The 17,867-nt window shown below is 38.5% G+C and overlaps 1 protein-coding gene across 1 annotated transcript in view; it reads left to right on the plus strand.

The window, feature by feature from the left end:
* The window catches only part of UBE2R2 (ubiquitin conjugating enzyme E2 R2), a 116,806-nt gene that overhangs the window by 68,763 nt on the left and 30,176 nt on the right, over positions 1-17,867 (plus strand). The window contains exon 2 of the mRNA XM_011288587.4: positions 15,538-15,624. Coding sequence (XP_011286889.1) covers positions 15,538-15,624 — 87 coding nt within the window. The remainder of the gene's footprint in view (positions 1-15,537; positions 15,625-17,867) is intronic.

Here is a 17,867-nt window from a genome sequence, read left to right on the forward strand (position 1 = left end):
AATTTTATGAAATGCTTTTTCTGCTCTATTGAGATGATCGTATCATTTTTATCCTTCATTTTGTTAATGTGCTGTATCGTGTTGCTTGACTTGGAGATTTTTTAAAAAGTTTATTTATTTTGAGAGCAAGAGTGAGTGCAAGTTGGGGAGTGGGGGAGAGAGAATCCCAAGCAGGTTCTGTGCTGACAGCGTGGAGGCTTGATCCCCTGAACTGAGAGATGATGGCCTGAGCTGAAACCAAGAGTCAGATGCTCAACCAACTGAGCTACCAAGGCACCTGATTTGCAGATGTTTAACCATCCTTACATCCCTGGAATAAATTCCAATTGATGATGTGTATGATCCTTTTAATGTATTGTTGAATTTGGTTTGCTAACGTTTTGTTGCAGGTTTTTGCATCTATGTTTGTTGTGGGTAGTTGCATCTATGTTTACTAGGGATATTGACATGTAGTTTTCTTTTTTTGTGGTGTCTTTGTCTGGTTTTGGTCTCAAGGTAATTCTGGCCTTATAGAATGTGTTTGGAAGATTTCCTTCCTCCTTTATTTTTTGGAATAGTTTGAGGATAATAGGTATTAACTCTTCTTTAAAACTTTGATAGAATTCACCTGGGATCCATCTGGTCTTGGACTTTTATTTTTTGCTAGTATTTTTATTACTGATTCAATTTCATTACTAGTAATTTCAGATTTTCTATTTTTGGAAGATTGTATGTTTCTAGGAATTTATTCATTTCTTTCAGGTTGCCCAATTTGTTGGCATATACTTATTCATAGTAGTCTCTTATGATCCTTTGTGTTTCTGTGGTATAGGTAATAACTTCCTTTTCATTTCTGAATTTGTTTGTGCTTTTTCTCTATTTTTGATGAAAGTCTGGCTTTTTAAAAGTTTCTCAGTTTTGTTTATCTTTTCAAAGAAGAAGTTCTTAGTTTCATTGATCTTTTCTATTGTTTTCTAGTCTCTATTTCACTTATTTGCCCTCTGATCTTTATTATTTCCTTCCTTCTACTAACTTTGGGCTTTATTCTTCTTTTTCTAGTTCCTTTAGGTGGAAGATTACATTGTATTTTTGAGATTTTTCTTGTTTCTTGAGGTGGGTCTGTATTGCTATAAAAACTCTTAGGACTGTTTTTGCTCTATCCCAGAAAATTTGGATTGTTGTGTTTCCATTTTCATTTATCTTGAGGTATTTCTTATGTCTTCTTTCATCTATTTATTGACTCAGATTTGTTGGTTTACTGGCATGTTTTTTAGACTCCATGCATTTCTGTTCTTTTCCAGTATTTTTCTTATAATTGATTTCTAGTTTCATACTTTTGTGGTCTGAAAAGATGCTTCATGTGATTTCAATCTTAAGTTTGTTGAGGCTTATTTTGTGGCCTAACGTGTTCAGTATGCACCTGAAAAGCATGTTTATTCTTACGTTTTTGGATGGAATGCTCTGCATGTATTTATTAAGTACTGTGGTCTAATGTGTCTTTCTTTCTTTTCTTTCTTTTGAGAGAGAGAGCATGCAAGCTGGGGAGGGGCAGAGAGAGGGAGAAAGAGAATCAATCCCAAGCAGGCCCCATGCTGTCAGCATGAAGCCCAGTGATGCTGGGCTTGATCCCATGAGCCAACCATGAAATCATGACCTGAGCTGAAATAAGATCAGACGCCCAACCAACTGAGCCACCCAGGTGTCCCTGATCTAATGTATCTTTTAAGGCCAGTGTTTCCGTACTGTTTATCTGTGTGGATGATCTATTTGTTGATGTTAGTGGGGTGTTAAAATCCCTTGTTTTCATTGTATTACTGTCAGTTTTTTCCTTTTATATCTGTTAATGTTTATGTATTTGGGTGTCCCTGTGTGTTGGGTACATAGATATTTACAAGTGCTGTATTCTCTTGTTAATTCCTTTGTCATTATGTAATCTTTTGTTACAGTCTTTACTTTAATGTTTATTTTGTCCCTATAAGTATTTCTTTTTATTTCCATTTGCATGGAATATCTTCTTCATCCTCTTTCTTTCTTTCTTTCTTTCTTTCTTTCTTTCTTTCTTTCTTTCAATAAATGTTTATTTTTGAGAGAGAGAGCTCGCGCGTGAGCAGGGGAGGGGCAGAAAGAGAGGGAGACCAAGGATCTGAAGCAGGCTCCGTGCCGACAGCAGAGAGCCCTATGCAGGGCTTGAACCCATGAACCGCAAGATCATGACCTGAGCCAAAGTCGGACACAACTGACAGAGCCACCCAGGCTGCCCCATCCCTTCACTTTCAGTTGTAGGCCTTTAGATCTGAATTGAATTTCTTTTAGGCAGTGTGTATGTATGTGTGTGTGCGTGTGTGCGTTGTGTGTGTGTTGTGTGTGTGTGTGTGTGTGTGTGTGTGTGTGTGTCTTGGGTTTTTGTTTTTTTCCATGGGTCTTATTAATCCAGTCAGCCACCACATGTCTTTTGATGGGAGCATTTAATCTATTTACATCTAAAGCAATTATTGATAAACAGTGTATTTTATGCCATTCTACTGATTGTTGGTTGTTTTTGAAGTTCTCTGTTCTTTTCTTCTCTTGCTATCTTTCCTTGTGATGTGGTGACTTCTTAGTGCTATGTTTATATTTCTTTCTTTTTTTAAAAAAGTTTTTAATGTTTATTTTTTTGAGGAAGAGAGAAAGCGAGAGAGAGAGAGAGTGTAAGAAGGGAAGGAGCAGAGAGAGACAGAGGCACAGAATCCAAAGCAGAGAGAGAGCTGTCAGCACAGAGCTCGATGAGGGGCTTGAACTCATGAACCATGAGAGCATGACCTGAAATGAAGTTGGACACTTAACCAACTGAGTCACCCAGGTGCTCCTCTTTCTTTGTTTTTTAAGTAGGCTGCGTGTCCAATGTGGGGCTTGAACTCATGACCCTGACATGAAGAGTTGCATGCTCTACACCTGAGCCAGCCAGGAGCCCCTGTATTTTTTTCATCTTTTTTTGTGTATCTGTTATAGGTATTTGATTTGTGATTACCATGAGGTCCGTATATAACGTCCTGTATATAAAGCAGTCTATTTTAAATTTATGGTCACTTAAATTCAAGTATGTTCTAAACACTGCATTCCCCACTCCACCCCCATGTTTTATGTTTTTGATGTCATATTTTACATCTTAATTATTTTGTGTATCTTTTGACAAATTATTATAGGTCTAGATGACTTTACTACTTTTGTCTTTTTTTTTTTTAATTTTTTTTTTCAACGTTTTTTATTTATTTTTGGGACAGAGAGAGACAGAGCATGAACGGGGGAGGGGCAGAGAGAGAGGGAGACACAGAATCGGAAGCAGGCTCCAGGCTCCGAGCCATCAGCCCAGAGCCTGACGCGGGGCTCGAACTCACGGACCGCGAGATCGTGACCTGGCTGAAGTCGGACGCTTAACCGACTGCGCCACCCAGGCGCCCCACTACTTTTGTCTTTTTTAAAAAAATTTTATTTAATGTTTTTATTTATTTTTGAGACAGAGAGAGACAGAGCATGAGCAGGGGAGGGGCAGAGAGAGAGGGAGACACAGAATCCGAAGCAGGCTCCAGGCTCTGAGCTATCAGTACAGAGCCTGAGCGGGGCTCGAACTCACAGACTGTGAGATCATGACCTGAGCTGAAGTTGGACACTTAACCGACTGAGCCACTCAGGTACCCCTGTCTTTTAACCCTCATACTAACCATGTGGGTGGTTGCTGTGCTACCTTTACTATATGTTTACCTTTACCAGTGAGATTTTTTTTCTTTCATAATTATCTTATTTCTATTAATGGTCCTTCCTTATATTTTAGTTTAAAGACATCCCTATAACATTTCTTATAAGGCTAGTTTGGTTTGATGAACTTTAGCTTTTGCTGGTCTTGGAAGCTCCTATCGCTCCTTCAGTTCTGATTAACATCCTTGCTGGGTAGAGTATTCTCGGTTAATTTTTCATTTTAGCACTTTGAATATATCCTGACACTCCCTTCTGGCCTGTAAAGTTTATGCTTAGAAATCAGTTCATGGTCTTATGGGGGTTCCCTTGTATATAATTAGTTGTTTTTCTCTTGCTGCTATTAAGATTCTCTCTTTGTCATTAACTGTTGACACTTTATGTGTTTTGGTTAGGTCTCTTTGGGCTCATCTTTTTTTTTTTAATGTTTATTTATCTCAGAGGGGGGTGGTGCAGAGAGAGAAGGAGACAGAGGATCTAAAGCCATCTCTGTGCTGACAGCAGTGAGCCCAGCGTGGGACTTGAACTCACGAACTGTGAGATCATGACCTGAGCTGAAGTCAGACACTCAACAGACTGAGCTACCCAGGCACCCCTCTTTGGTTTCATCTTATTTGAGATTCTGTGCATCCTGGACTTGGATGTATTTGCTTTGCCAGGTTAGGGATATTTACAGCCCTTACTCCTTCAAATAGATTTTCTGTCCCTTTCTTACTCTCCTCTTTAGAGACCCCTATAATTCAAATGTTAGTATGCTTGATATTGTCCTAGGAGTCCCTTAAAATATCCTCATTTTTATAATTTTTTCTTTTTTCTGTTCCTTTTGGAACCCTGTCTTATCACTGATCTATTCTTCTGTATCATCTAATCAGCTGTTAATTCCCTGTCATGTATTTTTTCATTTCATTTATTCTTTAGTTCTAATTGGTCTTTTTTTAATTTTTTTCTCTGTGCTGAAGTTCTCACTGTGTTCATCCATTCTTCTCCTGAGTTTGAGGAATATCTTTATAACCATTCTTTACGCTCTTTATCTGAAGTGTTTATCTCCATTTCATTTAGTTCTTTTTTCTAGATTTTGTCTTGTTATTTTGTTTAGAACATATTCCTCCCTCTCCTTGTTTTGCCTAACTCTGTTTCTGTGTATTATTTAAATCAGTTATCCTGCCTCTTCTCATCTTTTCTAATATAAATACTTAATGCTAAAAATTTTCCTCTGAGTACTGCTTTAGGTGTCATAAATTTTCATGTCATGTTTCCATATTCAATGGAATTCGAATTCAAACTTCAATTCAAAATGTTTTTTTTTTATTTATTTAGTTTTTAAAAAAAATTTTTTTTTCAACTTTTATTTTATTTTATTTTTGGGACAGAGAGAGAGAGAGAGCATGAACAGGGGAGGGGCAGAGAGAGAGGGAAACACAGAATCGGAAGCAGGCTCCAGGCTCTGAGCCATCAGCCCAGAGCCTGACGCGGGGCTCAAACTCACAGACCGCGAGATCGTGACCTGGCTGAAGTCGGACGCTTAACCGACTGCGCCACCCAGGTGCCCCTAAAAATGTTTTTTTTTTTTTTTAATTCAAAAAATTTTCTAATTAGCCCTTGGCTTCCTCTTTAAACCACAGGTTACTTGTTCTGTTATTTAATTTCCAAATATTTGGGTATTTCCAGTTTATTTATTTATTTATTTTTTATCTTTATCCTTGAGAGACAGAGAGACAGAGAGCATGAGTTGGGGAGGTGTAGAGAGAGAAGGAGACACAGAATCCAAAGCAGTCTCCAGGCTCTGAGCTGTGAGCACATAGCCTGATGTGGGTCTTGAACCCACAGACCATGAGATCATGACCTGAGCTGAAGTCAGATGCTTAATCAACTGAGCCACCTAGGTACCCCTCCATTTTACTTTTTGTTAATGATTTCTAGTATAATTTAGTTGTGTTTGGAAGACATGCTTTGTATGATCTTCTTTTAAATTTGTTGATATGTTTTGTGGCCCAGAATATGACATATCTTGGTACATGTTTCACATGTCCATGAAAAGGATGTTGTTGGTGCTGTATGTGGTCTTCTATATCCTTGCTAATTTATTGTCTGCTTCTACTTAGAAGGAGGGAGATGATGATGTCTTCAACTATAATTTAGGATTTTTAATTTTTATTTTCAGTGATATAACTTTCTAATTATTTTGTATTCTAAAGCTCTTAGGTGCATACACTTTTAGAATTGTTACTTCTTCTTTGTGAATTGACCCCTTTAGTAACCAGATTGCCCTTTTCATCTCTGACAGTATTCTTTATTCTAAAGTGTGCTTTCTCTCATATTTCATAAAGCCATTCCAACTTTATTCTTTTCCCTACCAGTTTTTCCACTAACATCCTTTTTTAATAAATTGTGATGTAATTTACATATCATAAAATTCACCCTTTCAAAGTATACAGTTCAATAGTTTCCTTCTGTTCACAAGATTGTACAACCATCACCACCATCTAGTTCTAATATATTTCATCACCCTCAAAAGAAACCCTATACCCATTAGGAGTCACAATCCATTTTTCCCTACCAATCCTAATGTTCTTTTATTATACCTGGATCCAGTCCAGGATACGATATTGCATACAGCTGTTCCATCTCCATAGTCTCCTCCAATATTTGATGGTCTTTGTTTTTGCTTTTTTGTGACCTTGACAATCTTGAAAAGAACTGGTTAGATATTTTGTAGAATGTCTCTCAGTTTGGGTTTGTCTAATATTTTTTTTCATGATTAAACTGGGATTGTGAGTTTTGGGGTAAGAATACCACAGAGGTGAATTGTGTTTCTCACCATGTATCAGGGAGGTCATGATTTCCACGTGACTTAGCACCATGATGTTAACCTTGATCACTTGGTGTAGGTGGTGTCTGCAAGGTTTCTACACTGTTAAAGTTAGTATTTCTTCCTTTCCATACTCTATTCTTAGGAAGGGAGTCATTAAGTCCAGCTCATGCTCATGGGAAAGGGAATTAAATTTTACTTTCTGAATGGGATTATCTACATAAATTTTCTGGAGTAGTACTGTAAGGAACTTATCCCATCTCCCCTTATATTTTTTCATTCAGTAGTTTATACCAATATGCATTCATTTATAGTAATTTTGTACTTCAGGTAATTACCCAGGACCATGAATTGTTTTAGTTTTGGCCATTAGGAGCTCTTTCAGGTTGGCTCCTATGTTCTTTTGACATATTTTTTCTTTAGCATGCCTTATTTTCACATAGTATAAGAGGCTCTAGGCTCATCCTGTATTTTCCTTGCCCCAGATCTAGAATCAAGTATTTCTCCGAAGAACTCTGGTTCCTTTTATTAGGGGATGGTAATTAAAAACCAAGATCCAAGGAACTGGATGTCCTTGTTGCTACTGGGGTGTGGCTACATTAGAGCTGCATTATTTTAAAATAAGTAGCTTTATTGTGATTGTTATTATTTATTTTATTTATTTTTATTTGAGAGAGAGCAGGAGCGGAGAAGGCAGAGGGAGACAGAGAGAATCCCAATCTAGTTCCACACTCAGCATGGAGCCTGACATGGTGCTCAATCCCATAGCCCCAGGACAAGACCTGAGCTGAAATCAAGAGTTGGATGCTCAACTGACTGAGCCCCCAGGCCCCTCGTTGTGATTTTAATGCTCATATACATTTTTTCATTCATTCAAATTGTTTTAAAGTAATTAAAAAAAAATTTTTTTTAATGTTAATTAATTTATTTATTTATTTATTTATTTATTTTTTAATGTTTATTTATTTTTGAGACAGAGAGAGACAGAGCATGAACGGGGCAGGGTCAGAGAGAGAGAGGGAGACACAGAATCCGAAGCAGGCTCCAGGCTCTGAGCCGTCAGCACAGAGCCCGACGCGGGGCTCGAACTCACGGACCATGAGATCATGACCTGAGCCGAAGTTGGACGCTTAACCGACTGAGCCACCCAGGCGCCCCTAAAGTAATTTTTTAAAAAATGTTTTGAATGCTTATTTATTTTTGAAAGAGAGAGAGACAGAGCATGAGCAGGGGAGGGGCAGAGAAGGAGACACAGAATCTGAAGGAGGCTCCAGGCTCTAAGCTATCAGCACAGAGCCCAATGCGGGGCTTGAACCACAAGTTGTGAGATCATGACCTGAGCCAAAGTTAGACGCTTAACCGACTGAGCCACCCAGGTGCCCCAAGAATATTAATTAGAGTTGTTTTAAACTCCCAGTCAGATAATTCTATGCCAGATAACTCTAACCAAATAATCTATGCCATATTTGGTTGTGATAATTGCTCTGTCTCTTTATTTTTTCCTTTTTGTATGCCTTGTGATTTTTTTCTTGATAGTTGGATATGATGTACCAAGCTATAAGGAACTCAGTAAATAGGCCTTAGTAAAATGGTAGTGAGGTAGTGGGTGGAGGAAGTGCATTCTATATTCCTATGATTAGGGCTTAGTCTCAGTGAGCCTTTGCCTCTGGACTGTGAGTTTAATCACAAGCGTTTTTCATTGTCTTCTTTTTTCTTCTTGTCTAACTGTGTTTGCTCTTTCTCAGGACTCTTTTGGCTATTCTGGGTCCCCTAAATTACAACCTTATATGAATTCTGGTACCAGCTTTTCCATTTCTATAAGGAAGGCAGCTGGAATTTCCATAAAATGATGTTGAATCTGAAGATCGGTTTGGGGAGGGTTGCCATCTTAACAGTATTAAGTCTTGCTGTCCATGAATATGCAATATCTTTCCATTTGTGTATGTCTTTAATTTCTTTCAACAGTGTTTTGTATTTTTCAGAGTATAAATTTTGTACCACTTTCATTAAATTTATTTTTAAATGTTTTATTTTGATGCTACTATAAGTGATTTTCTTCATTTCATTTTCAGTTAATTAAATGCTACTATATAGAAATATAATTGATGCTGCTATCTTGATCTTTTATCCTGCAACCTTGCTGAACCTGTTTACTTGTTCTGATGACTTTGAGTGGATTCTTTTGAATTTTTTATGTATAAGCTCATGTTATCTGCAGATACATATAACTTTACTTTCTTTCCAACCAATCAGTATATCTTTTATTTAATTTCCTTGCTCAGTTGCCTTAGCTATCATCTCCAGTACAATGTTGAAGAGAAGTGGTGAGAGTGGTGAAAGCAGACATCCATGTCTTATTTCTGAAATTAGGGGGAAAGCGTTCAGTATTTCACTGTTAGATATGATGTTAGAGTTTTTTAAATCAATGCCCTTTACCAAATTGAGGAATTTCCCTTTTTGAGTGTTTTAAATTATTATGGGGTATTCAGTTTTTGAGTTCTTAGTGGTTGCCCTGGGGATTACAATCAATACCTTATAACTGTGGTAGTTCATTTAATACCATCTTAATTTCAATAGCATACAAAAATTTTGCTCCTAAACACACACATAGCCAACAGAACATGAAAAATGTTCAACATCACTAATGCAAATCAAAACCACAGTGATATATAACCTCACACCTGTCAGAATGACTAAAATCGAAAACACAAGATGGGGTGCCTGAGTGGCTCGATTGGTTAAGCATCCAACTCTTGATTTCGGCTCAGGTCATGATCGATCTCACAGTTTGTAAGATCGAGCCCTGGTTCATCTCTGTCTCTCCCCCTCTTTCTACCCCTCCCCTGTGCTCTTGTGGGCACACTGTTTCTCTCTCAAAATAAATAAATGAACATCTTAAACAAACAACAAAAAAAGAAGTATTGGTAAGGGTGTGGAGAAAAAGGAACCTTTGTTGATAGAAATGCAAACTGATGCAGCCACTGTAGAAAACACTGTGGAGATTCCTTAAAAAAAATTAAAAATAGGATGAATTACTATATGATTTAGTAATTCCACTACTGGGTATTTACCCAAAGAATATGAAAACACTAACTCAAAAAGATATATATGCACCCCTATGTTTATTGCAGCATCATTTACAGTAGCCAGGTAAGGAAGCAACCCAAATGTCTATCCATAGATGAATGGATAAAGAAGATGTGGAGTGTGTGTGTGTATACGTTTACCATGTGCACACACACAATGGAATATTACTTAGCTATAAAAAATAATGAAACTTGCCATTTGTAACAACTTGGATAGATCTAGAGGATATATTGCTAAGTGAAATAAGTTAGTCAAAGAAAGACAAATACCATGTGATTTCTCTCATATGTGGAATTTAAGAAAGAAAACAAAAGAGACAAAAAAGTAGACTCTTTAGAGAATAAACAATTTGGTGGTTATGGGGGGAGGATGGGTGAAATAGGTGAAGGGGATTAAGAGTACAATTATTGTTTTGAGCACTGAGTAATGTACAGAATTGTTAATCACTATGTTGTACTTCTGAAACTAATACAAACTATATGTTAATTATACTTGAATTAAAAAAATAAAAATAAAAAAATTTTAGCTCTTTACAACTCCGTCCCCTTTACTTTTTTCTTAATATTGCCATACAAATTACAACTTTATATATTATGTGCCCATCAACAAAAATTTTTTTAATATTTTTTAATGTTTGTATTTATTTTTGAGAGAAAGGGGGTGGGCAGATAGAGAGAGGGAGCTACAGAATCCGAAGCAGGCTCGAGGCTCCGAGCTGTCAGCATAGAGCCCGGCCCGTGACTCAAACTCACAGACTGTGAGATCATAACTTGAGTTGTGAAGTCAGATGCCTAACCAACCTAGCCACCCAGGCACCCCCATCAACAAAATTTTTAATTTTAGAGACAGAATGGGCATGCAAGCAGGGTAGAAGGGCAGAGGAAGAGAGAGAATCCCAAGCAGGTTCCACACTCAGTGCAGAGCCTGACATGGGGCTCAATCCCACAACCGTGGGTTCATGACCTGAGTGGAAATCAAGAGTCAGACACTTGGGATGTCTGAGTGGCTCAGTCAGGCAAGTGTCCACCTTCAGCTCAGGTCATGATCTCACAGTCAATGAGTTCGAGCCCCACATTGGGCTCTGTGCTGACAGCTTAGAGCCTGGAGCCTGCTTTGGATTCTGTGTCTCCCTCTCTCTGCCCCTCCCCCGCTCATGCTCTGTCTCTCTCTGTTTCAGAAATAAACATTAAAAAAAAAAAAAAAAGAAAAGGAATCAGACACTCAACCGACTGAGCCATTCAAGTGCCCCAATAGATTTATAATTATTACATCATGTAATTGTTTTTTAAAAAAATTTCATTAAATGTTTGAGAGACAGAAAGAGAAAGAGAAAGAGAAAGAGAAAGAGAAAGAGAAAGAGAAAGAGAAAGAGAAAGAGAAAGAGAAAGAGAAAGAGACCTAGCAAGGGAGGGGCAAAGAGAGAGGGAAACACAGAATCCGAAGCAGGCTTCAGGCTCCAGGCTCCAAGCTGTCAGGGCTGTGGGGCTTGAACTCACAAACTGGAAGATTGTGACCAGAGCTGAACTTGAACAGTTAACTGACTGAGCCACCCAGGTGCCCCTGTAAATGTCTTTTAAATTAGATAGAAGGGAAAAAGAGTTATAAGCCAAAAAATACATTTATAATTATGAGTTCTCAGTTTTCATGTATCTAATAATATTTTTTTAATTAAAAATTTTTTAATGTTTATGTTTTGAGAAACAGACAGATTGCAAGCAGAGGAGGGGCAGAGAGGTGGGGGGGGGGAGACACAATCTGAAGCATGCTCTAGGCTCTGAACTGTGAGCACAGAGCCCAGCGCAGAGCTCAAACTCACGAACTGTGAGATCATGACCTGAGCTGAAGTTGGACACTTAACCAATGGAACCAGCCAGGTGCCCCTAATTTTTTTTTAATGTTTCTTTATTTTTGAGAGAGAGAGAGAGTGCGTGCAAGCAGGGGAGGGGCACAGAGAGAAAGAGACACAGAATCCAAAGCAGCCTCCAGGCTGTGAACTGTCAGCACAGAGCCTGATCTGAGCCTCTAACCCACGAACCTTGAGATCATGACCTGAGCCAAAGTTGGACACTTAACCGACTGAGCCACCCAGGCGCTCCTCACTTATCTAGTAATATCTTATTCATTTTATTTTATTTATTTTTAATTAATTCTATTTATTTTTTGTTTATTAGAGAGAGAGAGAGAGAGATGGAGTCTGAGTGGGGGAGGGGCAGAGAGAGATGGAGCACAGAATCTGAAGCAGGCTCTAGGCTCTGAACTGTCAGCACAGAGCGGAACTCATGAACTCCGAGATCATGACCTGAACCGAAGTCAGACGCTTAATCGACTGAGCCACCCAGGCACCCCTATCTAGTAATCTTTTAATACACCTTCAGTTTTTGAAGAAGAGTTTTGCTGGTTATGGAAATTTTGGTTGATAAGTTTTGTTGTTTCAGCACATTTAATGTCATTTTACTGCTTTCTGGCTTCCTAGTTTCTGATTAGAAATGATGTCTTATTGAGGATCTCTTTTGCTTGATCAATTGTGTCTCTTGCTGCTTTGAAGATTGTCTTTGGCTTTCAGTAGTGTTTGATTATGATATCTCTAAATGTGAATCTGAGTTGATTCTATTGGCAGTTTGTTGAACTTGTTTATGAGGCTTAATGTTTTTCATTAAAATTGGATTTGGGGGGCAGTTATTTCATCAAATATTCCTTTTTTGCTCCTTTGTTTCCTTTCTTGCTGGGATTCCCAGTATGCATATGTTGGTATGCTTGTTAGTGTCCCACAGGTCTCTGAGGCATAGTTGTTTTTTTTTATTTCTTAGATGAAATAACGTAAATTGATGTATCTTCAGTTTCACTGATTGTTTTTTCCTCTTGTTCAAATCTGTTCAGCCCATTTAGCTTTTTGTGGTTATTATAATTGTACTTTGCCACCCCAGAATTCCTATTGGGTTTTTTCCCCCCTCAAAAGCTATTCCCTTTTTTTAATAATTTCTCTTCATTGATATTCTCAGTGTGCTGAGACCTTTTTCCCATACTGTCCTTAGTTCATTAGCCATGGCTTCCTTTAATCCTTTAAACATTTAATGCAGCTGATTTAAGAACTTGCCTGGTGGGGCGCCTGGGTGGCGCAGTCGGTTAAGCGTCCGACTTCAGCCAGGTCACGATCTCGCGGTCCGTGAGTTCGAGCCCCGCGTCGGGCTCTGGGCTGATGGCTCAGAGCCTGGAGCCTGTTTCTGATTCTGTGTCTCCCTCTCTCTCTGCCCCTTGCCCGTTCATGCTCTCTCTCTGTCCCAAAAATAAATAAACGTTGAAAAAAAATAATAATAAAAATAAAAAAAATTAAAAAAAAAAAGAACTTGCCTGGTAAATTCAGTATCTGGACTTTGAGTTTCTGTTGATCGGTTTTCTACCCTGTGTATGGGCCATACTTTGTGTTGTTTTCTTTCTTGCCATGTTCTATAGTATTGTGTTGAAAACTGGATGTTTGAGTAATACAATGTGGCAACAGAATTTTTTGTTGCCATCATTGTAATTGTTTCCTTGCTTAGTGGCTTTTTTCTGACCCAATTCTGTTTTGTCTATATTCGTGTGTGTGTGTGTGTGTGTGTGTGTGTGTGTGTGTGTGTGTGTGTGTAAAATGTTTATTTAGTTTTGGGGGGGGGGTGGTGGGTAGACAGAGGATCTGAAGCAGGCTCTGTGCTGACAGCAGAGAGCCCGATGTGGGGCTCAAACTCACGAACTGTGAGATCATGATGTGAGCCAAAGATGGACGCCTAACCGACCTAGCCCCCCAGGCACCACTGTTTTGTCTATATTTTTATATGTGGCCAGTAAAGTCTCCACTTGGTTAGTTTAATGATCAGCTAATGATTGGACAGCAATTTCCTTAGTTTGATTTGATTTGATTTGATTTCCTGATACCAAGAAGTCTCCTGGACATTATAAGAGGAGTTCTATGTGCATATTGAATGAAGCATGCCTTTAACACTCAGTTATGCAGTTTTGAACTCTGCCTTAGCCTTTGTACAGATCTGTACAGATCCTTCAGTATAGCCAGAGATGCCAGTTTAGGGCCTTCTGATGAATTCTCATGACTTTCCTGAACACGTGTAGAGCCTGGGCATACACAGCCCTACATATGGGCCAGTATTCTAGATTCTTGGGAATTTGTTAGAGTTTTTCAAAGTCCTTATGCACATCTCATATCCTTACTTTTCCTCTTTTTTTTTTTTTTAATGTTTGTTTATTTTTGGGAGATCACAAGTGGGAAAGGGGCAGAGAGAGGGGGCAGAGGATCCGAAGCGGGCTTTTCACTGACAGCAGCAAGCCTGGTGAGGGGCTTGAACTCAACAACAGCGAGATCATAACCTGAGCTAAAGTCAGATGGTTAATCGACTGAGCTACTCAGGTGCCCCTAAATGTTTATTTTTGAGAGACAGCGCGAGCACAGGAGGGGCAGAGAGAGAGGAAGACAGAGAATCCGAAGTGGGCTCTGCACTGACAGTAGACAGCCTGATGCGGGGCTCAGACTCAGGAACAGTGAGATCATGACCTGAGCCAAAGTCGGACGCTTCATGGACTGAGCCATCTAGTCGCCCCTGTCCTTGCTTTTCTCATTAAATTTTTTGGTTAGTCTGTTGTTTGACCTAACAAGCAGCTTTAAAGTTCAGCATTTGCCTGTCGTTGTTGTTAGCAAACACACCCATGGAAAGTTATTTTGACACTGCCCAAGCTATAGATCAGGTCAAATGTAGATAGTCTTGCAAGTGAATTTTTCTAGGGAACCATCAAAAATGTCAGGTAGTGACAGTTCTTTGGGATTAAGGCTTGGAAGAAATTTCAGCACATTCTGTGACTGCTTGTCTTCACTTTGAATGTGATATGTTAGTTTTAATTACCATAGCTCCTGGAGAGCAGGTCATGGGACTGGGACAAGTTAAAACACCACAAAGTTCCAATGTTCTTACTGAGGGTCAGCTCTTTTTCTTGAATAGAGGCTCCTTGAATTATTGCAAACCTTTGGTTATTTTCTACATTCTGAAGAATTGAGTCTTAAAATTTTTGCCAATTTTCTTATTGCTTTTATCAAGAGAAGAATTTTTGAGGGTCCTGACTTGCTATGATTACTGGGTTTTGTAGCTTACTTAGTCTTAGCTTGTCCTTTCTATCCCTTTCTCAGGCTCTTTTACTATACTGTTAAATGAGTGTCTTTCTGGGTTTCTTCATATTTGAAATATGGTATACTGCCAAGGATAGTCACTGCAGTTATTTAAAATAGCAAAAGAGTAAGAAACAATCCAAACGTCCCAAAATACAGAAATCATTTATTTAAAATGATTTATCTAATATCCATATGATGGAATGTTACACAGATACTAACAATCATCTATTTAGAGACTATTTTGTAGGAAAATGTATGATATGGATGGGGAAAAAATATAAAATTCAGTATATTCAAATTTTTGAAAATAAGTTTTGTAAAGAAACATGTATATACCAAAAAAACTGCTGGAAGGAGCTGTATCAAAATATTAGCATTTATTATTTCTGGGTAGTATTTAAATCAGGTGAGTTATAAATGATTTTTGTTCTGTATTATGTACCATAAGGTTGTATTAGTTATTTTTTGTGTTAAAAATAAATGTAGCAATTAGTCTTACCTGTACCTATTACTATTTTTCACTCATATTAATGTAATGAAAAATTATTTGACTGTTGAGTTTGGGTGATTTAATATAAGCTCTTATGAATATTTGAAAAAACGCTATAAGAACATTAATAGTAACTCTGACATTGGGGCTAACAAAATGTATATGAGTAGTTGTTAATCCTAACAGTTTACTCCATAGAAAGTTTAATTTCACTGGGATACAATAGGGTGAATTATTAGGCAGATGAAACACCTATAGTCTCATTTATTAGCATTTCATTTTTTTCCTTTTCAGGCGCATATTAAATTTCCTATTGACTACCCGTATTCACCACCTACCTTCAGATTCTTGACCAAAATGTGGCACCCCAACATTTATGAGGTAAGAGACATATGTTGTGAATTTCTCTGAAGATTCATTTTTTAGATACAGTCCTGCCAAATAACCTATGCATCTCAGTATGCTGTGGTAGTTATGCTGTAGCCACAAGGGAGTATTCATGGTTCCCCACTTGTAGTTACTAGTCTCTAGTTTAATTGTTCCAAATTGAAGGTTGTTTCATAATACCGGTGTATTCTACACATAGATATGTTTATATATAATATATATAAAGCTCACAATTTTTTTTAAGCTTATTTATTCTGAAAGAGTATGATTGGGGTAGAGGCAGAGAGACAGGGAGAGAGAATTCCAAGCAGCCTCTATGCTGACACAGCACAGAGCCCAACAAGGGGCCCAAACCCACAAATTGTGAGATCATGACCTGAGCCAAAATCAAGAGTTGGATGCTTAACCACCTGACCCACACAGGCAACCCTAGATTTTTTTTTTTTTTTAAATTTGTTTTTTTCCAACGTTTTTTTTTTTTTTTTTTTTTTTTTTTTATTTTTATTTTTATTTTTATTTTTGGGACAGAGAGAGACAGAGCATGAACGGGGGAGGGGCAGAGAGAGAGGGAGACACAGAATCGGAAACAGGCTCCAGGCTCTGAGCCATCAGCCCAGAGCCCGACGCGGGGCTCGAACTCATGGACCGCGAGATCGTGACCTGGCTGAAGTCGGACGCTTAACCGACTGCGCCACCCAGGCGCCCCACTAGATTTTTTTTTTTAAGAGAGAGGGGCATGTAAGCAGGGGAGAGGGGCAGAGGGAAAGAGAGAGGTAGTCTCAAGCAGGCTTCATCCTCAGCGTGGAGCCCGATGTGAGGCTTGATCCCATCACCCTGGGATCATGACCTGAGCCAAAATCAAGAGTCTGATGCTCAACCAACTAAGCCACCCAGGGACCCCTATTATATTTAAGACTGAGACTTTGAATCATTGTTGCTATTCCTAAGATTATACTGCCTACGTGTTAAGATTGGCATTTTAAAAATTTAGTGTATAAAGTCATACAAATTACTATCCTCTAGCTTCACAGCGAGGGTTACCTGTTGCTATGATCACAGATTGAGCTTCTCAGGGGAATTTATCCTACTACATTTGGACTGGCCTCCTTTTACTAATTGCTTCAGAGCAGTTGAGAACCTCTTTTAGAATAAATCCAAGGTGAGGTTCTTCTACGGAACATTTCACATGCCTGAGGGAGTGATTTCTAGTTTTGTTGGTGAAAGACACTTAGCTTTGGGCTAATCTATAACCATGCTGGAATGATGCGTTTTGTTTCTCAGGATCATTATGTAAAGGACCTCTAAAATATCCTTATAGTCCACTCCTTTACCATTTTGTAATCTTTTTCATTGTATTAAGGCTCTGAGGTGGTCTTACTTTATTGAAGCTGTGGACCATGCGTTAAAATTCCTTTTTAAAATTTGCAGCCTTAGTCATATAGTCCCTTCTTTTGCTCTGGTGGATATTGGGAAGCTCCTTTGCTCCAGAAACAGAGCAACATAATGCCTGTAGGCAAGAAATGAAGAACTTGCTCTAGAGCTCTGAACCCTGAATTTGAATCTCCATATAAATCAGCACACTGGAGCAAGCAGCTTTATTGTTTTACACAATTTACTTTTTCTTCGAAGCATTATCTTTGCCTTTCTTTTTAAACAAGACAAACTGGTGCTCAAAAGGTGATGTGTAGTTACATTTCCAGAAATAAGCTCCCAGAATTTGTTTTCTTTAATGTCTTTAGTGTTTGAGATAATCACAATATTTATAAACAATAGTGAATACCTTAACACTATACTGTATAACAGAGTTACCCCTTATAGGAGATAGACGATAGAAACAATTCACTGTTTAAGAAGTTCAAAACGAGTTCAGCGCACGTAGAAATACTTCTGTGTTTCTGTCCGTGTAGTATTTATGGATTTTATATAGCATGAGTGAAGTGAGAAGACTCAAGCTTTTGTTTTGCTATTAAGAACTAATTCACCTAAAAGCCATGTATTCACTTGTTTCCATTCTGAAGTTACCTAATCCCAAACTCCTCTCAAAGAGAAACAAAAGGGGCGCCTGGGTGGCTCAGTCGGTTGAGCGTCTGACTTCAGCTCAGGTCATGGTCTTGCAGTTCAGGAGTTCGAGCCCCGCGTCGGACTCTGTGCTGACAAACCGTCCCCTGCTCATGCTCTGCGTCTGTCTCTCAAAAATAAATAAATGTTGGGTGATGGGTATTGAGGAGGGCAACTTT

This window comes from Felis catus, chromosome D4 (genome assembly GCF_018350175.1).
Source record: "Felis catus isolate Fca126 chromosome D4, F.catus_Fca126_mat1.0, whole genome shotgun sequence".
Taxonomy (NCBI): Eukaryota; Metazoa; Chordata; class Mammalia; order Carnivora; family Felidae; genus Felis; species Felis catus.